Genomic DNA, 12,545 nt, shown 5'->3' on the forward strand with positions numbered 1-12,545 from the left:
TTGGACCAGGGATTGGACCCAGGGGTGCTTTACCAGTAAGCCACATTCCTAGACCTTTTTATTTTTTATTTTGAGACAGGGTCTTGCTAAGTTTTTTAGGGCCTCATTAGGTTTCTGAGGCTGGCCTTGAACTTGTGATCCTTCAGTCTCAGCCTCCTGAGTCACTGGGATGAAAGGGGTACACCCCTATGCTGGGCTAAAATTGCTCTAACTTCTGAAGTCTATTAAACCCTTTAAACATCACATGACTTTAACCATGTGCTTGTCCCTGTCAGCTGATGTTTTAGTATAACAATGTGTTACTTATGTAATATTTTAAAGCAGAAGTTCAGATCTCTCATTAGAATGCTATATACAGACATTTATATGTGTAAGGAAATGGGAGATTAAAGCAACAGCAAGCAGAAAAGGGAAAGAACAGTAGTATTTAGCAGAAACTGATTTCTGTATCCTTGAAATCCACTCAGCATGGAAATTAAACCAAGGAACTTACAGCACAACCCAGCGGGTGGTCGGGGTGGGGACTGGCGTCCAGCTTCTTCCTCCTCAGCCAGGCCCACCATGTGGCAGGGGAAGCCCATCACCAGACACTGTCCTGCCAGGACCTCCCTCTAGAATAGCTGCTCCTTTTCCCTATCCAGACCCATCGTGTGGATTCGCGTCCTCCACTTGAAAACAGGAGCGCTGTCCTTGCTCCCAAGCAGAGTGAGAAACACTCCCAGGGCTGGGGCAGCCACACAGCCTCTGACCCAGGGAACTTTCTAGCAGCTGCTGAGCAGCAGAACACAGGGCCAGGGCCAAGGCTTGCTGTGGCTTCTGCCTTGACTTCCCTGACCCTTGCATTAGGGACAGTGCTTCCAAACCTCGAGGCACTAGAGAAAGCCAGACGGAGCCCACAGCCTTGAAAAGAGGCAGGCCTGCAGGAAGGACAGCACTGCTGGCCCCACCAGAAGCAAGGCCCCAGGAGCTCGCAGACTACGTAAAGGTAGCAAATGCATCAAAATGCTCTTCAGCCGACCACAGGAGAGGGAGACTGTCCTCATCACCCAGGTAGGTGCCAGGGTCCTTAAAGGTGGAGGGTCCCTGTCAGAGGGACATGAGAAAGACTCCACCAGCCACCACTGTCTTTGAAGAGGAGGAAGGGTCTGAGAGCCAAGGAGTGTGAGGCCTCTAGGGCAGAAGAGGCCTCTCAGGGGCTCCAGAAGGACAGTCCAGGCAGAGCCTCAACGTTAGCCCAGGGAGACCGGGGCCGACTTCTTCAGAGCTGTGTGGGAATCAGTGTGTATTGGTGAAGTCACTACATCTATAATAGCTTGTCATGGAAGCAACAATGAAATGAATACAGCAGAGCCCCTCTTTTGTCTCTGATGCATGCTGGGGACATGTCCAGCAGATTCCCACGTCAAAGCAGCATTCCACCAAGACGTCCACCCAGCGGCTATCTTAACCACGTTTAGACACCAAAAAACCCACCTACCACTTTATTTTTTTTATTATTTTGATTCCAGGAATTGAACCCAGGGATGCTGTGCAACTAAGCCATGTCTCCAGTTTTGTTTTGTGTTTTTTTTTTTTTTTTGAGAGAGGGTCTTGCTAAGTTGCTGAGGCTGCCTCTGGGGTTACAAGAGTGCACCACCGCGCCCAGCCCAATGACTAAGTTTTAATCCCTTTCAAGAAATATCTGTCAAATGCCTTAACACGTCCTGGATTAAAGTGGACACACACCACAGACCACCTTGCCATAGGCCATGTTGGCCCCGGTGGGTCATTTGCTACACTCACCTTTCACATATAGAATGATCATGGTTTTCAAGTAAATCCCCCTTTTTTAGGTCTGCATTGAAAACTGAAAGGCACAGAAAGTGTCTGAAACCCTCCAACACGTCAACACGGAGGAACTCGGCTGTTCACCCCACAGCCAGGGCAACAACCAAGCCTCCAGGTAAACCACAAACAACACAAGGGACAGGACGAGCATGCTTGAGGCGAGGGGCTCTGGTCTCATGGTCCGCGGGCATTCCAGGGACTTGGTTTCTATAAAAAACCAGATGGTCGTGCAGACCTGACGGTTCAGTCGATAAAACGAGCACCTTTATGCCAGGGCCTGTGTTAGCATGTGGGCTGGGTCAAATAACCAGAGACTAAGCCGCAGAGGGCCAAGCACACCGTCCCCAGCAGGATTCAAGGGATGAGCACCAGGGCACCAGGAGGGCAGGAGGGACCTGTCCTTCCTAGTGAGAACCAGGACCTGGGCAAGGGCTGGCAAGGGGACGGCTGCAAAGGAGAAGGCCCCAGTGGGGCTTCTGAGCACTGCCAGGCTCTGCCCAGGGCACAGGGCAGGGCATCAGAGGCAACAGGAGCTGGACCAGCTGGCCCTCCTGAGCTTCACGGGTGCTGAGGAGCCTCCCAGCTCACTGCAGGTCACTCTTGAAAGCCAGAACACAGGCCAAGGCAGAATCCTGCTGGACAGCCACCTCCCCGTCTCCAGACTCCCGCCCTAGCACCCAGCACAACTGTCCCTGCCTGCTTGGGACTCTGCAGTCTGGATGAGCGCAACCAAGAGGCACTGTTGTCAAGTCAGGGAGTGAAGAAGTCATGTTCCTAGTCAGTCGGCACAAAGCCACGGGGAGGGGAGGGGAGGAGGAGACGGCCAGAGGGGGCGGGCGGGGCAGCAGGCAGAAGCCGAGTGCGCACCTTGCCTGCCTGCGAGAAGACCAGGAGGGCCTCAGCTGGTTCCCGTCGGCGCTGCGCCGGGGAAGTTACACGGGGCTCTGGAAGCACCAGCCAGCTCTCAGAGCTCACCGTGTGGGCTGTTGGTCCAGCTGACATTGCTGTGGGGTGGCACCAGCAGGCGCCCCCTGTCTTTTTTTTCTGGGTGAGCAAGCCACCTCACTATTGGGGTCGATGAGGCACTGAGGCCAAGCAGGGGCTGCTGCTGCCCTACTCTGCAGTGGTAGCTGACCGCGGCTGTGCATGGCCTTCACTGCTGAGCATTTTCACAGGTAGCCCTCAGCTGCCCCGGGGGGTAGGACCAGACGCTGCGTCCATTTCACAGGTGGGAGACGACGGACACCCAGGGATCCTGTTCTGCGGAGTTTGGGGCTGAGGACGAGGCTGACCTGCGAGGGCCGCAGGCCTAGGCCCTGGCTCCCTCTGCTGTCTGCCCCTCCTCTCCGTCCACGCGTGCTTCTGCTCTCAGCTCACATGCTGTGCCTCCTGCGATGGTGTGCGCTCCATTTCTAGACCTCGGGACTTCTCCTGGGACGTGGGAGTGGGCTGCTGAGCCTGTGTGTGGTATGAGAGTCCCCGTCCTCCAGGACCTCTGGTAAGTGGGCGTCATGGTGGCAAGCTGGCCTTCAGGATTCTCTGGAGCCAGAGTACATCTTGTGGTCGGGTGACCAGAATTTGAGGAAGATCCAGGTCGCTGGGTAAAGGCCAGCGCAGGGCAGCTGTGGTTGAGCAGAACTTGCACCTGGTTGTGTGAGGCCGCCCTGCGTGTGGGCAGGTGGAGGCTGGACAGACGACTTAGACGGCAAGAAGGAGCAGAAGTGCATGTTTTCTCAGCATGAGTGATGGGAGGACGAGTGAACCAGGCTGGGGCCCTCCATCGGCACCCAGGGCAGCGCCAGGGTTGAGCAGGCGGGAGTGCACCCAGACACACGGCTGCAGAGGACGGCGGGACATGGGGGGGGGGGGGCATTGGGCAGCAGCTGAAAGGGCCAGGACACAGCCAGATATCGGGCGACTCTCTATTCCCATCGTGAGGGCAGCTGGAAACTACCTCAGGGGACCGGAGAACACAGGAGAAGGTAACTTAAGCTGAACAGGCTGCCCGCACATGCGGTCTGCAGCTGCTGTGCGCGGAAGCCAGAGAGACAAAAGGAAACAAGAGCCCGCTCCCTCGGGTGACCACGGGCCCCCGGGAACACTGCTCAAGGCTGGTTCAGGATAACTTTCAGAAGGCATATTTTTAAAAAGACTAACAGTCTTAAATATCCCCAAAATTAAAAACAAAGGGTTCCCCATCTGCAGCGCCCCCCAGCTGCGGTGCCTGCCTGCTGTCTCTCTCATTTTGCAGTCGGGTTACCTGAAAGGCACCGCACCTCACCTGCGAGGTCCCCTCCAGACCTCTTCCTCCAGCAGCCCTCAGAGGGTTGTGCCAAGATGTCACCCTCGGCCACCATCCCTGGGTGCCCTCCCTCCATGACAACTTCCAGGTGCAAATCCAACTGGTCCAAGTGGCTCCTTCAGGGGACTCTCTGTGAGTACCGCATAACACTGTACTTGTCAAACTCCTATCTCAAATCAGACCCTCGTCGGACTCCTCTCGTGGAGTCATCCACAGACAGAGCCTGGCCTGGCCTTAAGTCCAGCAACACCTCCCAAGTACAGTAACCAAACCTCCCTACCTGCCTTCACTGTCTGCAACTCCTTCCTTCCTCCTGCTGCCCAGGACCTCACCAAGTGCTCCCCTGAAGGGTCATGGCAGTTCTGAGGGTCACTGTGCTGCCAACTAGGATCGCACCGTCATAAAACCATGGTTAGGCCCTTCCTGAGGTGTCTGGACCTCTCCGTGTGGCTCAAGCATAAGCAAGTCCTTGACCTCACACCTCGGTGGCTGTCCCCTCTCTGTGACCTGCTTCTGGGCCCCTCCCTTGCAGCCGCTCCAGGCGCAGAGCCACTGGCAGCTCCCGGAGGCCATACTGCTTCAGGCCTCGCCTCCCCTGCTCTCGGCTTATGGGGTGTTTGCTCGCAGCTCCCCTAGTTAGCACCTACTGGTCGGGCAAGGTCCACTCAAGTGCCAGCTCCCCAGGACCTTCCCTGCCCAGTCCAGGTCCATCCCAACCCACAGCCTGCCACTGCCCTCTGCATCTGCCCAAGGTTTCCGTATGCCTGCTGCCACGTCCACTCCGACCCGTCTTCTCAGTGTGCCCCATCTCTGCCTCCTGGAGGCTCAAGGCATCCGTGAGGACAGGGCTGGCATGGCCTAGGTGACGCTGACTGACTGAACAAGCAGTTACAAATTGGTCCCAGACACCAAGCCCCGCACTGCTCACAGCTCTTGCCCAAGCCCAGCGTCCATGCCCACGTTACCAACGTCAGTACAGACTAACAGTGCCTGCTCCTAGAGCGGAAGCCTCCTACAGCGAGGAAAGGGGACACACAAGCACACGCCAGTCATCACAGGGAGGCGCCAATACCCACCACCGAGCCGCAAGAGCAGCAGACATGACGTGACACCCCGACAACGGAGTTGCGGAAACCCCCTGCCCTCCCCCTGGGTGGTGTTTTCTGTAGTCAGTGCAAAGACAGAAGCAAAACAGCAGCACCAGCAGCTTGAGAGGATGTGGGACTCACTTCTGGAACATTCTAAATGACGTTCCACCTCCTCTAGGCCTCTGTTATTGCAACTGAAACTAAGCAACAACAATCAGAGGCAACCAAGAAGCAGCGCAAGGCGAAGCACAAGGCGGAGCGCGGGGCAGGTTCGGGCAGGGCCTCCTTCAGAAGCCCCGTCTTCTCCAACCCCTGCACCACCCCTGCACCGCAGGCCAGGCCTCCTCCCTCGCCAGGTGACCCTGCCCCCACGAAATAAGCTGGCTCCCACAGCAGAGGAAGCACCCCACCGGATCCCAGAACACGGGAAGTGTGTATGAAAGCGTCTTTCGTCTAACAGGTGGCACACTTAGGAAGGAGCAAGCAGCCCGCACGCAGGGCGGCCTCCCATAACCAGGCGCAAGTTCTGCTCAACCTACTTCCTCCAGAGCAGAGCTCTTGGCCAGAAGACAACAGATGGTGGAGGGAGCTTTGGTTTTAGGAGAAAAATCAAGGAAAGGCAAACAAGTGACTACAGTTAGTCAAAACCTGGCCCGAACTCCAGTCAGAACTGCCTCTACTTCCCACACCTAAAACCTCAGGGTGAGGAAAGGGGCCATCACCCGAAGGGACCATAAAAGTGGTTCACCTGCTGGCATGGTGGTGCACACCTGTAATCCCAGTGGCTCAGAGGCTGAGGCAGGAGGAGTGTGAGTCCAAAGCCAGCCTCAGCAATGGCGAGGCACTAAGCAACTTGGTGAGACCCTGTCTCTAATAAAATACAAAATAGGGCGGGGATGTGGCTCAGTGGTAGAGTGCCCCTGTGTTGAATCCTCAGTACCCCGCAAAAGTGGTTTACCTCAGTTAAGTAAATAAGTCATTGTCCCATATGAAAGAGCCAATTCATAATACACAAATAATGCAAAAAGTTCTTTCAACCTAGTTGATAATAAACAGGTTTAATGAGGCACTATTGGTAAGCACTCGGTAAGAGTTTTCAGAAAGGCTTTTGCTCAATCATAAGCAAGTCCTGATAAAGTACATGTCCCCAAACACAGTCAGGAACAGAGTACACTGTATGGTCCTTTTGCAAGGCAAACTGGCACCATGCATCAAGAATCCTAAAAGTGCTCACTCTCTCTGACATGCTAACGTCAGCCCCAGGAACACGGAAAGCCACGGAATGCGTGACTGTGGTAACCTTGTGCTCTAGATCTTCTAAGAAAGCCCTCACTTCACAAAAGTGTGCTCTTTTAATAAAAGCGAATTGTTAAATTCACAGTGAAGTTTTCGAACAATGTGAGCCATCTGTTTCAGAAAACAAGAAGGGGTTGTGCATCAAGCTAAACACCTGCACAGGAAGCCTCCTGCTCCACTGGGGTGGGGGATGGGAGTCGCCACCCAGCCCTGCCTTCTGCTGCTCCTCAACAGCTGCTGAGCTGCCTCCCCGGGCTGGACCTCTCACTGCCCTGCAGCAGCGGCCTGCCAGGGCTGCTGCCCATACCTGGCACCTCCACTCCATCACACGGAAGCTGATCTCTTCAGGGCCAACTCCTCTTAGTCTGAAGCTAAGGAAGCAAGAGCTCCCACAGAAGCTGATCAAGAAACAGGGCCCTGAGGACCCACCCTGGGAGAGCTGAGGCTCTCCACCACCAACCCCAGCTGGGACCTGCTGATGGCTGTCTGACAGCATGCTGAGAGGGGCACAGCAGCACCCTCTGGAGAGGGGACCCCAGGGCCCACACCTCCTGAGAACCTGTTTAAAGCTAAGGGGCCTCCAAAAATGCACACACACGGAGACTTGAACATGGGACTTCAGGGGGGGTCCCAGAGGCCTGCCAAGAGCTAGAAGTCCCCAAGAAGCAGCACAGGCGTCATCTCCATGTCTTTTCAGGAGAGTGTCCTGTGAGGCAAACACACCTCTTCCTTTTGCCATTGAGAACTGGGAAGTCAGGAAGTACAGCCATGTAGTCGGGAAATACTGGGACTATCCAAAGAAGAAAACAAGCTCACAGTGTTTTCAGAGAAAGAGGCCAAGCAGCTCTGGACAACTTGAACACCCTCCCTAAATGTCCAGTTTTTAGATAATCACCAATCCCAAACTTTTCAAAAAAAAAAAAAAAGCTTAACAATTATTTTTCTTGTTCAAACCTCTCACCAGCCCTAACCCACGGGTCTCCACGGTTCATGGTACAGCATGATCAGGTCTTCCTGTGATCTTGATAGTCTCCTTTTTCCCAGGGCTTTGTAACAAACCCTGATCCAGCACACCTGCCTTCCCACCGTGGACACGTGGACACGGAGGTTCATGCCTACAGCACAGCTCCTTTCCCTCAAAACAAGGTCCACTGTTGAAGCACCAACCCAGGCACGGGCACTGAGGTCAGGCCCTGCTCCACAGGTGGGCGGCCCTCCACTCCCATGCTTCACCCCACCCTGGGTACCCAGCCCTGCGGTGACCTCAGTGGGAAGGCCAGCCACCATCCTAGACCACAGGGCTAGTTCTCCTGAGGTCCCCTGAGCTTCCTGGGCCACACCCAACCATGTCCAGACCCTTGGGGAAGGGGATGGTAGGACGGAAGTAACAGATGAAAGTGACCCTGAAAGCTTGGGGCTGTGTCTTTGTGTCCTTTCTTCTCACCCTTGCCTTCCGCATCCCCAGACTTCTCCCTAGAGGGCCAAACTGGAGAGAAGAGGGTCAGTCTTAGGCAAATGCACCTCAGTGGTCCAGGTACATGCAAATCAACTGAGATTGCCAGTCCCCACTCTCCCTCCACTGGGAAACTCAACTCTGTTGAAACACTGATATTCTAACTTAAAACAGGTTCTATTTTGCCTGCATTAGATAATGAATCTACAACTGAATAGGAAGATTACATGAAAGCTGAGTGTAAATTAAGGAAATTCAGAGGCTGAAAAAGTAAAGGACATTTTGCAGATCTCTCTCTCTCTCTCTTTTTAAGAGGCAACCTTGCTTTTTAGTTGATAACTTACCTTAAAATTATAAATTCTGTTGACAGCTTGCCTAAATGAAGCTCAGTTTTTGAAAAGAGCAAAAATAAGAAGTATGATATGCATTTGCTATGAGGAGTATAGCAGACTCCAAGGACTCATTTTAAATTTTATATAGAAATGATTCTAAAAAAAGAGGCCTAGAAATGAATCAAAGTGAAGGTGCAGTCCCAAACTGATGACACCCCAGTCCCGCAGGATGGAGCACTCTGGACAGCCCTGACACGCCTCCCACTGAGCGACGGCCTGTGACTTGTGTTTGCTGCCCCGCGCAGATCTACACAGAAACACACTGCGCAGATTCACATACGTGTCAGGCATAAGGACAAAGTATGAAACATTAACTGTATGATTTTCTGTTTTTCTGAGCACAGGTGAGCACAGGTGAGCAAGTCTGACTGGAGGTACTCCCCAGCACATCTCCTCTCACTCGTCAAGGCACAGCCCATGCACATTCTGTCTAGGGGACACCAGAGGGGACTGCAGTCCAGAAAGGCCTTCATGTCTGCTTCTGAAATCCTCTAACTGGGCCACCTGAGACTCGCTCTCTTTCTTCAGCATATCAAGGGTTCCACAGATGGGGTTTAATAATTTATTTACTTATTTTGTGGTTGTATATGGAGAGAATGCTTTATTTTACTTGTTGTTTGTTTTTATGTGGTGCTGAGGATCAAACCCAGTGCTAAGCAAGTACTCTTCCACTGAGCCCCAGCCCCAGCCTGTTCTTTTAAAATGCCAAATTCTGGGGCTGGGGTTGTGGCTCCGGTAGGGCGCTTGCCTCACATGCATGAGGCACTGGGTTTGATCCTCAGCATCACATAAAAAAAAAAAAAAAAGGTTATCATGTCCACCTACAACTAAAACAAATATTTAAAAACATAAAAATAAAATAAATAAATAAAATGCTGAATTCTAAGGCATTTTCCCCAAAGATACAAGCTGAAAACCATGGTGGAGAATCCTAGGATGACTCAGGTAACTGCACCGACTTAAAGGTAGGGACAGGAGGAAAAGCACAGTTAAAACATTAGTCTATTAAAAAAACTTAAAGGATGTGAGATTCTCATTATTGCGGAAATCAAATATCAAGGAGTTTATTTAGAAGGAACAGTGACGGCCTGAGGGGCCGCAGGCATGACACTGCACGGGCTCTCTGATCTGCAGCAGGTGGAGCCCATGTCATCCGCCACAGAAAGGGACAGTCTGGAGACAAGCCAACTGTGAACCAGCAGAAGCCGTGGCCTTCATGTGATCATCTTAGGTCAGGAGGTACTTTCTGTGGGGTGACCCTATGAGCAGGGAGTCTTTCGTTCAATCTTTTCGGTTCTTTCAAATTTTTAAAAACTGACATTCTAAAATTGTACAAAAGGGAAGATAAACTTCCTTCTCATCTCCCTGTGTGGTCAGCAGGTTTGAAAAAATGTCCACGTCCAGCTACTTGGGAGGCTAAGGCGAAGGATCACATGCTTAAGCCAGCCTCTACAACTTAAGAGCCTGTCTCAAAATGAAAAAACAAAAAATGGGCTGGGGACTTAGCTGTGGGATACAGTGCCCCTGGGTTCAATCCCCAGCACAGTAAAAAAAGGGGAAAAGTCCATGTTCCAATCCCCCAGGGCCTGTGTACTCATCACCACACACAGCAAGCGAGAGATTAAGGCTGTACAAGAAATAAGGCTCCATTCCTTTTCCAGATCCAGGTGGGTCTGATGCACTCCAGAGGTCCTAATAAGAGGGAGGCAGGAGGGCAGAGGGATGGATGCTACCTGCACGGTTTGAGGAAAGAAGTGGGCCCCAAGCCAAGGGAAGCAGGTGGCCCTGGAGTCAGAGAGGGTGAGGAAGCTGACGGTCCTCTCCAGCCTCCAAGAGGAATGTAGCCCACATGAAACCTTGATTCTAGCCCAGTGAGACTATTTTGTACCTGGATTTCTGACCTCCAGCACTGTAAAATAATAAATTTGTGTTGTTTTGAGCCCCTGCATTTGAGTTAATTTGTTAAAGCAGCAATAGGAAACTAATACACCCTGCTTCCATTTCCCCTTCCAAGTACATGACGAGTCATGCTTGGTGGCAAAGCAATCACTGTGTTAAAAGTAACCTGACCAACGGCTTCCTGCCTCACCCAGCGGGCAAGAACACCAGGGAGGAGACGAGAACAAAGCAAGGCAGAACAGTGGGATCCCAGGGATGGCAGAGAGACTGGCAGCTGGCAGTATCAAGGAAGCTTCCTAAGAGTGGACAGACCCGGAGGAGTCTGGAGGGGCCAGCAGGTGAGTGCTCCTCCACCACAAAAGGAAAGCATACACTGCTTCTACCTGGAAGGCAAGGAGGGGAGCAGGATAGGCCTATGCCACAGGGCTCAGGGAGGACAATACCTGTCCACACATCTGAGGTTCAGGGTCACAAACCAACTCTCTTCAGTAAGCAGTTCCATTATTCACTTGCAGATAAACAGAAAACCTAACAACAAGTGTCCCTTTTGGCATTTTAACATATCCCTGTCAAAGTGTGCTCCTTAAAACATCAGAACCAGCCCTGCCAGGCACATCAGTCAAGAGCCAGCCTTCCTCCCACTTAGCTGCCCAGCCTTCTAAGTTCTGCATTTGTGCTTCCCTATCAAACCCCCAAGTTCACCACTTATCCTACTTGCCATTCTTCAATTACTCAGGGAAACAATGTTAATAACTGACCTAAAGCATTTTAAACAGCCTCGTCCCACTCCTGAGATGTCCAGCTACCGGAGGGGCCAGTGCTCTGACTGATGGCCAACTGCTACGATGCCAGGAAAATCTGAAAGGAGTTTCTGTCCAATTGAGGGCGACTGTAGGTGTCATTACCCTTCTCTCTGCAGACAGGAGTGCAAACTTGGTCTCCCCCTAGGCGCCCTCAGGCCCCAGGGACAGACGTGGGGACCAGGAGCTGTTTCACAACGACAGTAGCCAGCAGGAACACGGCCCAGGGTGCCCGGGTCCCAGGTCGGCGAGGGGCACCCGTCCAGGCTCCGGGCCGCGCCGGCTCGTGTCATTTCGGAACAAAGAGCTGGACCGGGGCACTCAACTTCCAGCACCCGGAGGGCCGGAAACCGGGGCGCGGGCCAGGCGGCTGACAGCGGCGGCCAGACACTCGCCGCCGAGATCCGGGCGCCCGCCGCCCCGCGAGACCCTCGGGCCCGAGGACCCTGGCCCCTGCGACCCCGGCCCCGGCGGCCCATGACGCCGGCGGCGACCTCGGCCCTCCGCGTCAGAGACCCCGACCACGCGCCCCCCGCCCCGGCCGGCCCCGGCGCCAAGGCCCCGGCCCGGCGCCCCCCGCCCCACGGAGGCCGGCGCACTGCCCCGCCGCCAGGGCTCCGCGTCCCGCACCACCGTCCCCGGGAAGCACCGGCCGCCGCAGCGCCCGGGGCGGCAGGGCCAGGCGCTCGGCGGCAGCGAGGACGCGCGGCCACACTCACCGTAGCTGTCGTCCTCCTCCATGGCGCGGCGCCGGGCTCCAGCCCGGGTCGCAGCTCTCACCCGCTGCGGCCCGCGTCCTGCCGAGCTCCGGCGTACCCCAGCCCGACCCGGAGCCCCGCCCCCCACGCGCGCAACCCAGCGCGCGCACGCGCGGACCGGGCCCCGCCCCAGCACGAGGCCCCACCCTCCAGCCCCCGCGCGCGCGCGCACCCCCCCCACACACACACACAGCACGCGGCTGCCTCCCGGGTCCGTACCTGCGCACGCGCGTCCACCCGAGGCTCCGCCTGCCTCTGGCCCCGCCCCAAGCCGCGCCTCCAGAATAAGCCCCGCCCACGCCTGCCTCCGCGGGGACGAGCAGGTTTCAGGTTTCGGGTTTCGTAAGGGTGACACAAGCCCTAGAGGGTGGCGCACCGGACCTGGCCCACTGTCAGGCTGCCCACAAAGGCCCAAGGTCGTGAGTGCATGGAAGGGCATGGTGGTCCTAGGTGACATCCACCTGCAAAGTCAGGCCCCACCCCATCTTGCCAAGGAGGCGAAGCTATTTGAACTCATTTACTGCCATCTGAACAGTCACATAATGAATGTGAGTTCACTGCTATATTTCTTCACCTGCCCTCCGAATTTACCTGGGTCAGGTTTCAAAGGAGGACATCTCAGCTCCCAGCTTCAGGATTTTAGTGATCCTGAATCATACACCTCTTAGATTCACACGTGTCCAGACTGTTCCCTAGGTGTTTTATTTGCCTATTCTGGGCAGACCAGTTG

The 12,545-nt window shown here is 54.4% G+C and overlaps 1 protein-coding gene across 1 annotated transcript in view; it reads right to left on the reverse strand.

Annotated features, from left to right (window-relative positions):
• Cyth1 (cytohesin 1) overlaps window positions 1-11,887 on the reverse strand; it is a 69,979-nt gene extending 58,092 nt beyond the window's left edge. The window contains exon 1 of the mRNA XM_071603748.1: window positions 11,777-11,887. Within this exon, the coding sequence (XP_071459849.1) occupies window positions 11,777-11,798 (22 nt within the window). The 5' untranslated portion in view covers window positions 11,799-11,887. The remainder of the gene's footprint in view (window positions 1-11,776) is intronic.
• Between the last annotated feature and the right edge of the window lie 658 nt (window positions 11,888-12,545).

This window comes from Marmota flaviventris, chromosome 17 (assembly GCF_047511675.1).
Source record: "Marmota flaviventris isolate mMarFla1 chromosome 17, mMarFla1.hap1, whole genome shotgun sequence".
NCBI lineage: Eukaryota > Metazoa > Chordata > Mammalia > Rodentia > Sciuridae > Marmota > Marmota flaviventris.